The sequence below is a fragment of the Phocoena sinus genome, chromosome 11, assembly GCF_008692025.1.
Source record: "Phocoena sinus isolate mPhoSin1 chromosome 11, mPhoSin1.pri, whole genome shotgun sequence".
NCBI lineage: Eukaryota > Metazoa > Chordata > Mammalia > Artiodactyla > Phocoenidae > Phocoena > Phocoena sinus.
In genome coordinates, this window is record NC_045773.1 from 40,947,378 (window position 1) to 40,964,576 (window position 17,199).

General features: G+C 51.4%; 1 protein-coding gene across 9 annotated transcripts in view; it reads left to right on the plus strand.

The window, feature by feature from the left end:
* Window positions 1-4,984, plus strand: part of CCDC12 (coiled-coil domain containing 12) — a 51,637-nt gene extending 46,653 nt beyond the window's left edge. For 8 of the 9 annotated variants that reach the window (XM_032648415.1, XM_032648411.1, XM_032648412.1 and 5 more), the window contains 2 exons: window positions 9-85; window positions 183-4,984. In XM_032648415.1, the coding sequence (XP_032504306.1) occupies window positions 9-85; window positions 183-268 (163 nt within the window). In that variant the 3' untranslated portion in view covers window positions 269-4,984. The remainder of the gene's footprint in view (window positions 1-8; window positions 86-182) is intronic. The other variant, XM_032648408.1, reaches the window with a different exon arrangement.
* Window positions 4,985-17,199: the final 12,215 nt, after the last annotated feature.

Sequence of the window (17,199 nt, forward strand, 5' to 3'; positions counted from 1 at the left end):
TGCTCCAGGGACCTCAAGAGAGATGTAGCCAAGAAGCTGGAGAAGCTAGAAAAGCGGACCCAGAGGGCCATCGCCGAGCTGATCCGTAAGTGCGGGGCCTGGTAAGGCAGCGTTCCCTGCCCTCTGGGTGGTGGCGCAAACACACGGCCCCTCTCCACTCCTCCTGTCTGCCACCCTTCCAGGTGAGAGGCTGAAGGGCCAGGAGGACAACCTGGCCTCTGCAGTGGCGGCCACCACCACCGAACAAGAAGCTGGTGACTCCGACTGAGGCACGCCCTATCCCCTCGCCGCCCGCCCTTCAGGCCTGTTCTATAGGAGGATGGTCTTGGGCAAGGGTCGGGGCTGGGCTTGCCATCACCTCCAGTTTGGCCTCAGAACAGTGACTCCCTGCCTAGCAGTCTGAACCCCACCCCTCCCCATGCTGTGAGGTCGGCTCCTTGTCTCCTGAGTGGTCCCCAGCGTGCTGAGTTGGGGCAGAGCCAGCAACAACTCTGTGGGCTTGCTGTATCTCTACATATATATGTTATTTTGAATTTTTTTAATGTCTGGAAATAGAAACAAGCAGACCCCTGTGTATGGCAGAAACCTCCTGAATATTTGGGATACTCTGGGTTTGGGCCCCAAGGTGGGGCAGCTGCAGAGGTGATGTTTAATATGAGTAAGCCCTGTGTTGGGCTGAACATGTTGAGGCTGGAGGGGTGGGGAAGGCCCAGGCCTGACCTTCTGGGTCCAGGTTCTGGTCCAGTCCTTGGTCAGCGGTTATCATCTCAAAATCCTTGGGTGACAGAGATAGGCCTTACAGTAGTTTGTGGGATACCTTGGAGAGGCTCCCACTCTGGTCCTCTGTGGACCCCCTCGCAGTGAGAAGGAAGCGACTGGGCCCATGAAGGGGGTGAGCTGTGCCTTGGCAAAGCCTCGACTCTGGGCCACTACAGATTCGGGGCCCCTGGCACTGCTCGTTCACATTCCACCCACAGCCCCAGCAGCCCGTCTCCCCACTTCACCGGCCAGAGCTAGACGCTGGCTTCCCTGGCACAGGGCACCCGTATGGGGGAGGGTGGCCCATTCTGCTAAAGACTGGGGTATTGTAGCCTGGGTTTTGGGGGTGGTCTTGGACCCTGGGTCCCCAAGGTCCTGGCTTCAGGACCGTGAGCCTCCTCTGTGGAGCTGACTCTCCAGAATGACCGGCTGGCCACAAGTCTGACTCCAGGTACCTGTGACCATTTAGAGTTTCATCTCCTCCAGGATGATCACACTCTTAAGTTTCCTTCATGGTTTCCCCTTGAGCCTCCCGCCTCTGCCCTGAGTCATCCCGGTGTGTTCCTCCCTCCGTGCCAGCTTCTAGGAACGCAATGGCCCAGCTCTGGTAGACGGTGCTGAGGACTCGGGCGGTAGAGGTGGAGGGAGTGTGTGCACACAGACTGTCACTCATACAATAAAGTAAATGGTTTAACTTAAAATTATGCAACTCCTCTAAGATAATTCTTGGGAAGGGAGCAGAAACTGGCAGCTATGAGTAAGGGCTGAAGTGGTAGGTGGCTGACTGCTGTGGTGAGCAGTGAGACAAGGCCAGGACTGATTCCCACAACGGACAGGGATCAGACATGTCCCACAGGTGTCAGGACTGGAGCCAGGCTCTCTCTGCATAGCCAGGGTCTAGAGCTGGGCTTCCCTTCCTAGGAATAAAGGGTGAAAAGATGCCCCCACCTCCTGGGATTGCAGTTGGAAGCAGGATGTTTGTCTGTGGCAGTGTAGGACTCAGACACCTGCGACTGGCAACTAGGCTCCCACACAGCACCAGAGTAAGGATATCCCCACTGTATGAGAGCCCAGAGAGTTAATGAAAGGTTTGCTTCTGCATTTGCAGCCCTGTGTGCCCTGTAGAACAACGGCCCTGCCGGGAGAGAGAAAAGCAAAAACTATCACCCATGAGGGACACTCAAAAATTATAAAATGCATGAGAAAATCCAGTGCCATAAAGAATGGCCAGCAGCCCAACAAGTGGGAGAATTTCTACTTGAAGAAAGTAAAACGATAATATCCTAACAGGCTTTAAAATGAGCATTTGTTTTATCACCAGTGAGATCAAAGAGGGACTTTTTGATCTCACACAACTCAAGAACAGGGATTTGGTATAAGAAACAACTGATTAGAAATCTTGGAAATAAAGAATGTTTATTTATTTATTTTTTTAAATTTATTTATTTTTGGCTGCGTTGGGTCTTCGTTGCTGCGTGCGGGCTTTCTCTCATTGCAGAGAGCGGGGGCTACTCTTCGTTGCGGTGCACGTGCTTCTCATTGCGGTGGCTTCTCGTGTTGCGAAGCACAGGGCCTAGAGTGCGTGGGCTTCAGTAGTTGTGCCACGCGGGCTCAGTAGTTGTGGCTTGCTGGCTCTATAGCGCAGACACAGTAGTTGTGGCGCACGGGCTTAGTTGCTCCGCGACTTGTGGCATCTTCCCGGACCAGGGCTTGAACCCGTGTTCCCTGCATTGGCAGGTGGATTCTTAACTGCTGAGCCATCAGGGAAGCCCAAGAATGTTTATTAAAGTAAGAAACTCACTGGAGGAGCTAAATGATTACTTATAGTCAAAGAAGGGATTAATAAATTGGAAGTAAAGTTGAAGATCCAAAAGGTGGCAGAGAGAGAGAAAGAAGGAGAGAGAGGGGATAGGTTGAGAGCCCTGACGTACTGGTAGCTGTCCTTTAGCTGATAGGAATTCGTTTGGGAAGAGAAAACTGGAGAAAAAAGGTACTTGAAGAAGGAGTAGCAATCACTTCTGTTTCTGGCATCTCGGTAGGATGGTTGCCTGAACTGATCTTCCCTTGGAAAACAGCTAAAAATACTAGGTAAATAAATATTGACAAATGCTTTTTAAATGCATCAATGATCTGGCAAGAAAGTATGGAATACTCAGGCCAAAAAGTAAGAGAAGTGGCAGAATGCTGAAGCCTGACCTTTGCTCTGGAGGTATTTGACAAGCCAGGTGAAATCGAGCCTTGGTTTTGGAGGCCCTCAGTGCCTGGTGGGGCCCCAAAGGGCAGCACCCTCTGTAAACTAATAATCAGTCTGTACTCTTGACATCCCAAGGGGAACTTGAACCCTGCCAATTACTGGAGTAGAATAAAGTCTCCCTTGAGAACTGAGGCAGCCCTCCCTCATGTGGGTTTGCACACGGGAAACCTCAGGCCACGATTTACAGTGGTCCCAGAATGTGGTGGTCTCAGACACTTGATAGAAGGAAATGCAGATCCGACCTGAATGAACCTTTATTCATCTTAGTCCTCAAAGAATCCCCACCAATAAAGTTCCAAGAAAGAGGAATAGCTTACAGAAAAGTTCACGAGAGATACTAGGCAACAAAGCACTCAAAGCAAAGGACATCAGAAAGAACATGGTAGCATGAGAGTTGCAAAGACTTCAGACATTAGAATTATCAGTCAGATAATTTCAGTGTTTAAAAATGATTTAAGAACTAAAAGAGAAGCTTGAAAAGCAGAATAGATTTGCAGAAGAACCAAAGTGATGCTCTAGAAGTAAAAATTATTATAGCAATTTAAAACCTTGTATCTGTGAATTAGAGCCAAAGAGACAACTTGTGAATAGGAAGCTAGATCTGAAGAGGTTATCTAGAATGCAGCCAGCGTGATAAACAGATCAGTAATGTAAACAAGAGGCTAAGAGATACGAAGGATAGAGTGAGAAGATCCAACTTGTGGTTGGAGTTCCAGGGGGAAAAAAAGGCAAAAATGGGGCAAAGGTCTTTTTTTTTTTTTTCACTTGACTGAACTTTTCAAAATCACCAGTCTACAGGTTCGAGGTCAACAGTTCTCAAGCTGGGCAACCAAAAGACATCTGCAGTCAAATGTTCTGTCTCTTGTTATGGGTGGTGATTCATTAGGTATGTTCACTTTACAAATATTCATTGAGCTGTACATATACGTTTTGTGCACTTTTTGTATGTTCATTACAGCTCAATAAGCAAGTTTGCCTCAAGTTTTTTCACACTTCGTATTAATTATAAATTGCTGCATACAAATTACCCCAAGTCTCTGTGGCTTAAAACAACAAATCATTATTTTCTGACAGTTTCTGTGGATCAGGAATTCAGGAGTGGCTTAGCTGAGTAGTTCTAGTTTGGGGTCTCTTTGAAGTAGCCGTCAAGATGTCCTCCAGGGCAGCAGGCGACGCAAGGCTCGACTGGGGCTGGAGGATCTGCTTTAGGACCGTTTCCACTCCCAGCACTCACAGGAATGCATAGAAAAGCATTACGCACACACAGTTCTTGCCGCGTGCACCTCTCCATAAGGCTTGCATGAGTGTTCACATGTGGTAGAGGCTGGCTTTCCCCAGAATGAGTGATCCCAGAGAGGAAGCAGGAGGAAGCTTTAGGGTCTTTTATGACCAGGTCTTGGAAGTGATATTCTGCCACAGCCTATTTGTTAGAAGCAAGTCACTGCGTCCAGCCCACGCTCAAAGGGAGGAGAAAGGGAGAAGAATTAGGTTCCACCTCGAGGTGGAGTCTAAGAATTTGCGGACGTGTTTAAAAACCAGTACCTACGTGAACACATTGTAATAAATTGTCAGAACGAAAAGACCAAGAAACAATCTTAAAATTAGAGATTATATTTTCTTTCAAAGAGCAAGCCCACAGCAAATGTCTTAAACACAGCCGGTGTTAACTGGAATGGTACCATCTGGCGTCAGTGTTAGCTGGACAAAAGGTAATTGTCAACTTGAAATTCTATACCCAGAGAAAATATGTTACAAGTACAAAATATTTTTAGACAAACAAGATCAGAGGTTTTGTCACCAGCAGACTTTTTAAAAAAAATCTATCTTGAGGTAATGAAAATATTCTAAAATGGATTATGGTGATGGTTGTACAAGTCTGTGAATATGCTAAAAGCCATTGAATTGTACCTTTAAATGTGTGAATTGTATGAGGTATATATTATATCTCAATAAAGCTGTTTTTTAAAAAAAGAAATAAGCATTCTCCTTAAAAAACAAAAAACAAAAAAACTGAATATCTTTTTTTGAATGAATGTCTTCAGACTGAATCCCAGATGGAAAATCTGAGATCGTAAGAAGGAATGAAGAGAAAGAAAGTGTAAATTTAAGTAGACGTTAACCTTATAAAACAAATATGTGTTGTGAAGTAAAAGTAAAACAAGGGCTAGGGTACATAACAACAATAATAGTAAGTCCTGAGGTGAGCAGTGATTGGAATTACAGCCATCTACCAAGCTCACTCAGGAAGAGAGCAAAGACTCTGGTATACAGACAGGCTGACATTTCTAGGATAACGCTAAAAATAGAAATAGAGTGATAGAATGTACCCCTTCTTTTTTTCTTTTTTTTTCTTTTTTTTTTTGCTTCACCATACAGCATGTGGAATCTTAGTTCCCTGACCAGGGATCAAACCCCTGCCCCCTGCATTGGGAGCACAGAGTACTAACCTCTGGACCGCCAGGGAAGTCCCTAGTACCTCTTCCAAAGAAATTAAGAAAAAAAAATGGACTGAGAAAAATAAATTATCCAAAAGAAGGCAAAGAGAGAAGAAGGTGGGACAGATAAATCCAAATATGTCATTAATTACTATTAATGTACCTGTTCGCTTTTTTAAAAAAAAACTCTTGTCTGATGTCGTTTAAAAAAAGAAACCTAAACCCAGTCTTTCAAACAGATTGAAAGGGATTAGAAAAGCTCTGTCATGCTCAAAATCAACAGAATGAAGCTCAGCTAGCTGGGGTGATGCCAGACAAGGGAGACTTTCAGACAGAAGGGTTACTAGCTACCCTGGTGTGCTGTGGAGCAGCGGGCCTCCCACCTGCCACATGTGGGAATGCTGGTTGGTAAGACCACTTTTGAAAAAGTTGAACTGGTGCACAGCCAGTCACCAGCAATTCCACTATTAGTGTCCTAGAGCACTGTTGCACAAGAATACCGGGAGACAGGGACAGGAACCCTAATAGAAGCAATGTTCATAATAGCACACATACAGTAAAACACAATGAGTTATTGTTTTGACAGTGGAATACTCTATAGCAAGGAAATGAGCTATAGCCCCGTGTAAGATTGTGGATACATCTCAAAAGAAGCAAGTCAGACTTCCCTGGTGGTGCAGTGGTTAAGAATCCACCTGCCAATGTATGGGACATGGGTTCGAGCCCTGGTCCCAGAAGATACCACATGCCACGGAGCAACTAAGCCCGTGTGCCACAGCTACTGAGCCTGCGCTCTAGAGCCCGCGAGCCACAACTGCTGAGCCCACGTACCACAACTACTGAAGCCTGCGCGCCTAGAGCCCACGCTCCACAACAAGAGAAGCTACCGCAGTGAGATGCCCACACACCACAACGAAGAGTAGCCCCCGCTTGCCACAGCTAGAGAAAGCCTGCACGCAGCAACGAAGACCCAACGCAGCCAAAAATAAATAAAATTTTTTTTTAAAAAAAGAAGCAGGTCACGGAAGAAAAGAAGTATGAGACACTTGTGTGATGTTCGAACACAGGCAGAGTAGAACAATATACTCTCTAAGGATACACACATGGGTGGTAAAGTCGGCACAGAAGAGCAAAGGCAATGATCCTCATCATCAGGCTTGTGGTTAGCTCTGGGAAGGGGCCCTCTGAGGTGTTGATAATGTTCTTTTTCTTGGCTTAAGTGGTGGGAATTCATTTTATTCTTTATCCGTTCATTTTCTCCTTTTTTTTGGTTGTATATACTGTGTTTCACACAATTTTAAAAGAAATTCCCAGAATTCACAACCTAAATTACTCGATGAGTATGAAGTAGAATTTTTTTAATGGCTACATCGCAGTTTCACTACAATGGTCAAGATTAGAACATTGAAGGGAAAGAGGAAAATCCAACAAGCTACAGGAGGGGAAAAAAAAAAAAAATAACAACAACGGAAAGTTTGCCTACTAATGAATGAGTTCCACTTTTCATCAGTCAGTGGTAGATAGTAGAAGACAAATTTTTCCTAAGTGCTGAGGAAACATAAATGTCAGTCTGCTCAGTAATAATAAGGGCAAGATAGACATTTTCAGGCTTATGACACTAAGTGTTTACTCTGCACTGATCTTTGCTGAAAGAACTACTAAAGGATGCTCCATAGCAGGAGGAGGAGGGAGGGGGCAGGGAGAAGGGTATGGGAATCAGGATGACATTTGGCAGATGCTCACCTACAGGATTTTAAACGAGGAGGGGTTTTTTTCTTGTGTTATGTCTAAGGTGGTACAGTGACTCCTTGAGACCACTAAGGACGTGAGTCCCTTCTGTGTCCTCAGCTGCCGTCCTTAACTCTCTTGGAGGCCTTCACCACCACTCCCCCCACCGACAGGCAGGAGGGGGAAGGGCAAAGGGCAAGCCAGCTGAAGAAACCATGGCTTCAAGCCCTGTCGCCCATGCTTTCCTTCACATCTGATCAGCCATTACTGTGTCAGATCCAACCCTAACTGCAGACATGTGGGGAGTAAGGGTATTTTAAGCTGGGCACATTGCCACCATGATTGAAATTGAGGTTCCATGAGAAAGGAAGAAGGGTAGAAAGAGTACCGGGAAGGCAGCCAGCAGTGCCTGCCACAGGATGCAGGAAGAAGTGGTGAGCAAAGAAAGTGGTAAACATTGCAGAAATCAGTAATTGACTAACAAGAAATAAAGACTGACGAAGAAAGAGGAGACAGGGACTTCCCTGGTGGTGCAGTGGTTAAGAATCCTCCTGCCAGTGCAGGGGTCATGGGTTCAATCCCTGGTCCAGGAAGATCCCACATGCTATGGAGCAACTAAGCCTGTGCGCCACAACTACTGAGCCCACGCTCTAGCACCCGCAAGCCACAACTACTGAGCCCATGTGCCACAACTACTGAAGCCCACACGCCTAGAGCCCGTGCTCCACAACAAGAGAAGCCACCGCAATGAGAAGCCCATGCACCACAATGAAGAGTAGCCCCCGCTCACCACAACTAGAGGAAGCCCATGCGCAGCAACGAAGACCCAATGCAGCCAAAAATAAATAAAAAGAAAAAAAAAGGAAAGAGGAGACACATTAGGCATATTAGGAATGAAATAAGGCTATCACTATAGACCCCATGGACATCAAAAGGACAATAAAGGGGTACTGTAAATACCCACATTTTGACAAGTTGATGAAACGGACCAATTCCTTGAAAAGTGCAAACTGCCATAACTCACCCCAAATGAAAAAGATAATTTGCATAGCTCTGTAACTATTAAGGATATTGAATTCATAATTTTTAAACCCCTGAAAAAGAGATCTCCAAGCTCAGGTGGTTTTACTGGAGAATTGATACATAGGTTTAATGCAATTCATATCAGAATCTCAATAAGATTTTTATATATAGACAAGATTATTCTAAAATGTATCAGGAAAGTTACAAGAACTTGAACAGCTTAAACAATTTTTAAATAGAAGAATAAAGCAGGAAGAATCAATCTACCCATTTCAAGACTTACTATACAGCTACAGTAATCAAGATGGTGGTATTGGTGGAAAAGTAGGCACATAGATCAATGGAAGAATACAGAGAACTCAGAAGTAGCCCCACATAGGTATGGCTCACTAATTTTTGGCAAAGGTGCAAAATGAGCTCAATGGAGGAAGGACAGTCTTCAGTGAATTGTGCTGGAGTGATTGGATATCCATCCAAAGGTCCCAAAAAGGAACCCCAACCTACACTTCAGACCTTATACAAAAATTAAAGTGGATTATAGGAGAAAACCTTCAGGACCTAGAGCTTGGTGAAGAGCGTTCTTAGACATGAGAAAGCACAATTCATAAAGAAAAAAATGGGTAAATTTGACAACCAAAATGAAAAGCTTTTGCTCCAACAAAGACCCTGTTAAAAGGATGAAGAGAAAATCTACTGACTAAGAAAATAACCTGCAAACCCCATATCTGATAAAGGACTCCTACCTAGAATAATACAGTACTCTTGATTGGAGGGACAGGCCCCAGCGACAGACTCTCAGGCCCCAGCAGCCCCTTTGTCATAGGGCTGAAGAAATGGGCCAAGTGGCAGTGCCCAGCTCTGTGGATGGAGCCCCGGTGTGCCCACTGCTACCCGGCTCACCAGGCACTCCTCCAGGACAGCCCTGACCTCCCAACACTCCAGGCCCCTCTTCCTGCTTGAAATCCTCGAGGACATCTGGCCTCTGGGTCATCTCAGGAGAGGTGTCAGGTTTGAATTGTTCGGCAACAGCATGGATACCCCTTTGCCAAGCAGAGGACAGGAGTACAGGGCCTGCTGGCCCAGAGACTCACGCTTGATGCCTCTGGGTAGGAGGGGAGGCAGCACGAGGGCTGGGAGGAAGTCATACCTGGGATTGCAGGAACAGGACCCTAGAGGCCAGGTGGACATCCGGGCTGGTATAGGGCCTGTAACACGGTGAGGAATCGCAGACACAGGGTCACAGAGAGGCACAGCCCCTAAAGTTACAAGGGAAAATTCTGTCTAGCCCAGTGGGCTGCAGGTGAATTGTGTGAAGGTGACCAGTTTGGGCAAACCAAGTCCCCTGGACTCTACCTGTGCATCCTCAAGCCCAAGGCATCGTCCAGGCCAATCCCCCTGTTGGGGTTTCATGCTGCTCTTCCCCACCCCTGGGCTTCAGTGTGCGAGACTCCTGCTCACCTTCAGGTGACCTCTCCATGGGGCTCTGAGCTGCATCTGGGGCCTGCTGCAGCACCCTTACAGGAGCTGGGGATTCAGGCATTAATTCGTCCTGTTTCCTGAGTATCCACCTTGTGCTGGACACTGTTCCAGGGGCGAAGGATGCAGCTGTAAACCTGATGTTGCCCTGCTCTCCAGGAGCTGACCTTCCAAGTGGTCTTGGGATCTGTGCTAGGAGCCACGTTCCTTTCCTCAGACCAGTCTAAAAGACTTGGCTTTCCCCAAACCATCTCACTGGGCATCACACTGGGGGGTAGTGAGTGGTGGGGATCTAGGGCCAAGAGCCCAGCGATTCTATTCAGCCAGCAGACCTTTATGGATAAGAATCTCCGTGTAGCCTTTATTTCCCCTGTTGCCCGCACACGGCCACTGGGGGGCAGCAGAAGACACTGACCCAGGGCCCCTGCAGGGGAGTGTGGGTCAGCACAGCCTGCTTTTCCCGCTGCTGAAGTGGATCTTCTGTAAGGAACCTCACCCCACCAGAGGAAGCACCCCATCCTTTCCCGTGGGGCCTGTGTCATTTAAGGGGCTGATATCCGAGGTGATCCCGGGAGTGGGGCTCAGTCAGCCTGAAACCCAGAACAGTGGTGGCCATGTCCTGGGGAGCAACAGAACCCTCCACTCCGCCCCACCGACACCAGCCTTCCGCAGGTTCCAGGCACCAGGCACTTTCGGGTGTGTGGGCTCCAAGTGGAGCGTGTTGCGTACCCTCCCAACCCTGTGGGGAGCACCAACCCTGCCAGGTCACAGGCAGCCTCATCCCTCCTGAGGGAGGGTCTACGTATGTGTGAGACGTGTGTGGACAGAATACTCAGGGATGTGGACCCACTGTAGCCTGGCTGGGAAAGGGGCCCCACCTGGAGGGTCAGGTCCCCTTAGCCCCTGGACCAGGTCTGACATGGCATCCCCTGGGCCTGTCCTGAGCATCTGTTGCTCAGAGCCAAGCTGCGAAGATGCCTAGCTCCAGGGGCCATCCAGGCGGTGTAGGGGACTCACCCACTGGATAGGCAGAAGTGGGTATCCATAGAGCATAGTGGTTGAGCATGCTGGGTTCTAGGGCTGCTTCCCTCCCTGCCTTAGGCCTGGACTCAGGGCCTCTGGCAGCTGTGGGCTGGGCAGGGGTGTCCAGCCTATTTCCCGGCCAGCCTGCCCTTTCTCTATGTATTTACTGGTTTTCTTAAAATGTTCCCATTACTCAGGCCTCTGGTCGGCACTGAGACAGAAATAAATCCCACAAGGTGGCCCAGCCAGAAACCCGGAATCCGATTCCCCCTCAACGGCCGAAAGAAGCTCCTGTGCAGAGCATGCTCAGACCGCAGTGGCTCACACACTCCACATGGCCACAAGTATGTCCACGCAAACCCCACGCGCACACACCTGCAAACGCATGCATTCACATACCTCAACCTCCGCAAGCACAGATGCCCTACACACGTGCAGGCACTCACATGTCCCACACACACTCACATTTGCCTAATGCACACATGCACACATTCACACATGCGCTCAGCCCCCTGACACAGGTTGACCTCATATGCACACACGCATTCACGTGTACACGCCCCCCATTGCAAAATGGATTTATGCGCACACACACCCTCCCCCCTACACACACACACACATGAACTCGTCCCATACACTCGTGCACACACTCCCTGGCAAGCAGGCTTACACTCGGTCATGACCACACACTCTGGGATCACAAACTCAGTCATCCTCAAGGTGCTGCTGGGCGAGAAAAGTGGTGAGGCTGTGGAGGGTGGGAGGACGAGGCAGCCTCTGAGCAGCTCTGGAGGAGAGTGGCCTCATGGGAACGCAGGCCCGAGGCTGCCAGGGCTTCTGAATTTTTAAAAGAAACTGAAAAGCTGAATTTTTATGTGAAATATCCTGATTTTTAAATGTTGGCTCAAGATGTTGAAAATACTATGAGGGCCAAACCAAACATGTCTCTGGGCCAAATTCCACCCACAGGCGGCGTTCTCAGACCACGGGTCCACACAGACACACACACACAAATAGACACACACATATACACAGACATACCAATAAATACAAACAGACATATTGGTACACACACAGTACAGTCACGCACACAGACACACCAAAAGACACACATGCAAATGGACACACAGATGCATATTACAAACATGAGCACATTACAAACACACAGACACAGGATACAAATAGAACTACAAACTGACAGTACAAATAGACACAACAGATACATACAACTAGGCACATATACAAACACGCAAACACACGCAAATGCAAATAAGCATGTATACAAACATACACATAACAACAGACACACGACACACCTCTCTATCTCACTGGTTGGGGTGCGCTTGTTGGGGGCAGGTAGCCTGACAGTTTCGCCTCTGGGCAGGGCCAGGACGTGGTTCACACCAAGGCCGTCCCCTGACTCATACGTGCTGCAGCAGGAAAAGGGTGCTGGGGCAGAGGCCCCCAAGGAGAGCTGACTGGAGAGCACCGCGTGGGGAGTGGAGAGGAGCAGGTGGAGGGCCTCGTGCACCAGGGCCTGGAGTCTGGAGCCACAGGTACTGAAGCTCTGAGAAGGGAGCTTGCAGTGGTCACAAGCCCGGCGTGCCGTGCCCAGAACCCCGTCCTCCCAGCCTGGCCTCGTCCCCTCCTCCTCACCATTGGGAAGCAAAGCCAACAGGAGCCCCATGGGGCTGTCCATCAACAGAGTCCCCTGCCAGAACCGCTGGCCGTGTCCCCACACTGCAGTCTGTGAACTGGGACTGAGAACCATCAGGCCTTCCAGTCAGGAAGCCTTTGGGGGCATTGAAACTCTCCTCTCTACCCCCCTAAAACAGATGCTGCAGGTGGCAGGGGCATAATTAGTTCAGGCACACGAAGGGCCCCACCTCCCCTCCTTTCACGCACAGATGGAAGGCTGAGGCCTGAAGGGATGGTTTTAGGCCTGGGATACAGTTTTCTGCCTCCCAGACCCTGGCCCCTTTCCTGACCCCCGCCTTTGGATGGGAAGGAGATGCACAGGATCCACACCCACCCTCTTGGCCCCCACTGCCTGCATGACCGGGATGCCGAAGAAGGAGGGAGCCTCTCACCTGGGGATGTCCTGGCCTTCAGTGCTGAGGGCCCCAGGTCTGCCCAAGGGAAAGATAAAGTCCTTGTCCAGGCAGCCAAGAGCTAGCCTGGGGGCCCACCAGGGAGCAGGTCGGGGTACTGAGACCACACAGGCCAAGAGACCTAGACAGGAGCCTGACCTCAGAAGTGAAGCTGAGGCTCAGAGAGGGAAGGCAGCTTGCCCTGGATCACACAGCAAACACGGGAAGCCAGCCAGGGCCCAGACCCCTGTCTGGCTCTAGAGTCCCCTACGCTGCCCAAGGCTCTGCCCCAGGCAAGGCTTGTTTCAGTCGGCCGTGGGAGCCTCGGGCTGGGATCATTCTGGGGCTGGCTGAGGAGACAACAGGGTTATAGCTGAACACAGTCCAGCCTGTGTGTCCCAGTGCTCAATGAGAGCCACTGACCCAGCACCCTCTGACCGGGTCCCCACAGCCAGACCTCACTTCTAAAAATGAAGGCAGAGCCAGGACCCTGTTAGAACCCCTGATGGATGGATGGTCCACGTCCCCTCTAGTACCCTCAGAGCAGGACTGCACCCCCTCAGACCACCGCCCCTGCCCCGCCCCCCGGCAGGTCCATGACCCCTCACACCCCCTAGGAGCAAAACTGTATCACTCAGACCCCCTGGGGCAGGGTCACGTCACTTCATGTGCCCTCGGAGCAGAGCTGTGTCCCTGCTGACCCCCACAGAAGGTCTGTGCCCCATCAAGCACTCTCAGAGCGCTGCTTTTGCCCCTCAGAGCCCCTCAGGAAGTCCATGCCCACAAGCACCCTCAGTGTAGGGCTGTGTCCCCGCAGTGTTTCCCACCCCAACGGCTCCTTGTCCCTTCATGTGCCCTCAGGGAAGGATGGTGTCTCCACACCACGCAGGGCAGGTCTTGCCCCTCACGCACCGTTGGAGCAGAGCTGAGTCCCCTCAGACTCCCCGTGGAGGTCCATGTCCCTCACGTGCCATCAGGGAAGGATTGTGTCTCCTCAGACCACACAAGGCAAGTCTTGTCCCCTCTTGCACCCTCGGAGCAGAGCTGTGTCCCCTCAGACCACATGAAAGGTCCATGTCCCCTCACTCACCCTTGGAGCAGAGCTGTGGACCCCCTTAGGAGCTCAAATGTCCCCTCATATGCCCTCAGAGCAGAGCTATGTCCCCTCAGGCCCTCACGGAAGGTCGATGTCCCTTCAGGTGCCCTCAGGGAAGGATTGTGTCTCAAGGCCACACAGGGCAGGTCTTGTCTCCTCACGTGCCCTTGGAGCAGAGCTGTGTCTCCTCAGACCCCCTTAAAAGGTCCATGTCCCCTCACTTGCCCTCTGGCACAGCTGTCCCCTCAGGTCCCATCGGGAGGTTCATGTCCCCTCACAAACAGAGCAGAGCTTGTCCCCTCAGACCCACTCAGGAGATTCAACGTCCCCTCACATGCCCTCAGAGCAGAGCTGTGTCCCCTCTAATCCCCTCAGGTGGTTCAGTGTCCCCTTACATGCCCTTGAAGCAGAGCTGTGTCCCCTGAGACCCCCACAGAGGGTCCATGTCCCCTCACGTGCCCTCAGGGAAGGATTCTGTCTCCTCAGACCACACAGGGCAGGTCTTGTGCCCTCACATGCCCTTGGAGCAGAGCTGTGTACCCTCAGACCCCCTCAGTTCTCCAGTGTCCCCTCGCGCCATTGGAACAGAGCTGTGTCCCCGCAGACCCGCAAGGACGGTCCATGTTCCCTCACGTGCCCTCAGAACCGAGCTGTTTCCACTCAGACCTCTTCAGGAGGTCCAACGTCACCTGTCATGCCCTCGGAGCAGAAAGTGTCTCCTCAGACCCCCTCAGGAAGTCCAAATTCCCCTCACCTGCCCTCGGAGCAGAGCTGTGTCCCTTCAGACTCCCTAAGGAGGTCCAGTGCCCCCTCACATGCCCTTGGGGCAGAGTGGTGTTCCCTCAGACCCCCACGGAAGGTCCGTTTCCCCTCACCTGCCCTCGGAGTAGATCTGTGTCTCCACAGACTGCTCAGGAGGTCCAATGTCCCTTCACGTACCCTCGGAGCAGAGCTGTGTCCCCTCAGACCCACACGGAAGGTCCATGTCCCATCACCCACCCTCGGAGTAGAGTTTTATCCCCACAGGTCCCTCAGGAGGGCCAATGTCCCCTCATGCACCCTCGGAGCAGAGCTGTGTCCCCTCAGACCACACGGAAAGTCTATGTCCCCTCACTCACCCTTGCAGCAGAGCTATGTCCCCTCAGACCCCCAGGGAAGGTCGATGTCCCTTCATGTGCCCTCAGGGAAGGATTGTGTCTCCTCAGACCACACAGGGCAGGTCCTGTCCTCATGCGCCCTCGGAGCAGAGGTGTGTCCCCCTCAGACCCAAGCATGAAGTCCAATGTCTCCTCACATGCCCGCAGGGCAGAGCTGTTTCACCTTAGACCCCCGCAGGGGGTCCAGAATCCCCTCATATGCCCTCAGAGCAAAGCTGTGTCCCCTCTGATCACCTCAGGTGGTTCAATATCCCCTTACATGCCCTTGGAGCAGAGCTGTGTCCCCTCAGACCCACTCAGGAGGTCCAGTGTCCCCTCACGCACCCTCGGAGCAGAGCTGTGTTCTCTCAGACCCCCTCAGAAAGTTCAATGTCCCCTCTAAAGCCCTCGGAGCAGAGTGTGTCCCCTCAGACCCCCTCGGGCGGTTCAATGTTCCCTCACACGCCATCAGGGCAGAGCTATGTCCCCTCACACCACCTCAGGATGTTCAATGTCCCCTCACGCACCCTCGGAGCAGAGCTGTGTACCCTCAGACTCACTCAGGAGGTCCAATGTCCCCTCATGCACCCTGGAGCAGAGCTGTGTCCCTTACGACCCCCTCAGGAAGTTCAATGTCTGCTAACACACCCTCAGAGCAGAGCTGTGTCCCCTCAGACCCACTCAGGTTGTTCGTGGTCCCTTCACGTGCCCTTGGAGCAGAGCTGTGTCCCCACAGACCCCCGCAGGAGGTCCAGAGACCCCCTCACACGCCCTCGGAGTGAAGCTGCGTCCCCTCTGATCCCCTTAGGTAGTTTAAGATCCCCTTACATGCCCTTGGAACAGAGCTGTGTCCCCTGAGAGCCCCACGGAGGGTCCATGTCCCCTCACGTGCCCTCAGGGAAGGATGGTTTCTTCTCAGACCACACAGGGCAGTTCTTGTCCCCTCACGCACCCTCGGAGCAAAGCTGAGTCCCCTCAGATTATGATGGAAGGTCCATGTCCCCTCATGCGCCCTTGGAGCAGAGCTGTGTCTCCTCAGACCCCCACAGAAGGTCCATGTCCCATCATGTGCCGTCAGGAAAGGATTGTGTCTCAGACTACACAGGGCAAGCTTTGTCCCCTCAGGTACCCTCGGAGCAGAACTGTGTCCCCTGAGACCCCCTCAGGAGGTTCATTGTCCCCTCCTGTACCCTCAGAGTAGAGCTCTGTCCCCTCCAACACCCATGGAAGTTCTATGTCTCCTTACCCGCCCTCAGAGCAGGGTTGTGTCCCCTCGGACAACCTCGGCAGGTCTATGTCCCCTTATGTGCCCTCAGAGCATGGTCGTGTCCCCTTCTTCCCCCAAGGAAGGTCCATTTTCCCTCACAAACTGTCTGAACAAGGCTCTGATCAGACCACTGGCCTGGGTCATGTCCCTTTCATCTTCCAGGGAACTCAGTCCCCTTTCTCCTCATTCTGTTCTCTGTCCTACCTCCACCCCAGGTTGAGCGGTAATGGGAGGGGACTGTCCAAGCCTGCTCACTCTCCACTGACATGTGGGCCCCACTTAGTCTTTCTTTCTCCACAGGCTGGCATGTTGTGGGTCGTTAGAGGCCTCTCTTCTATGACCCTGGACCCTCTAGATCCTGCTCTGAGCTGAAGCTTCCTCTTGAAGCCTGGCCTATGTTCTAGGAGCCCCCAGCAGGGTACATTCCTTCCATGGGTCTTCAGAGGTCCTCAGCCTGGGCTGCGGGGAGACAGGCCAGAAAAGGCCGGGCCTATCTTCATGCCCAAGACAGGTGGGAGCTGGAGCTCGTCTTCCTGGCCTGACTTGGAATCTGGAGCAGCACCAGGAGGTGTCCAGACACCGTGGCCAAGGAGGCTGGTGAGTCAGGGGCTTCTGGTCTCCTCCTCCCTGCCTGCCTGCCACCCGGCTCGGCTGGTGTTTACGTGTTCCCTGCGGCTTGGCTGGGCTGTGAGGCCTTGAAGGGAGAAATGACCACCTGGCTCCAGCCCCTGTTCAAGGCAAACAGGGTCCTGACTGCCTGCCAGGCCCTCTGAGGGCTCCCACTTCCTCTGCCAACACCTGGATGGCCCAGGTGGGGCTCAGGGTCTCTCTGAGTGGGGGGGGCTGGCCCTGGCCCAGGAGCTCCAGGTCTAAGGGAGGAGACCTTGTCCTGGACTAGGAGCTTAGACTGAT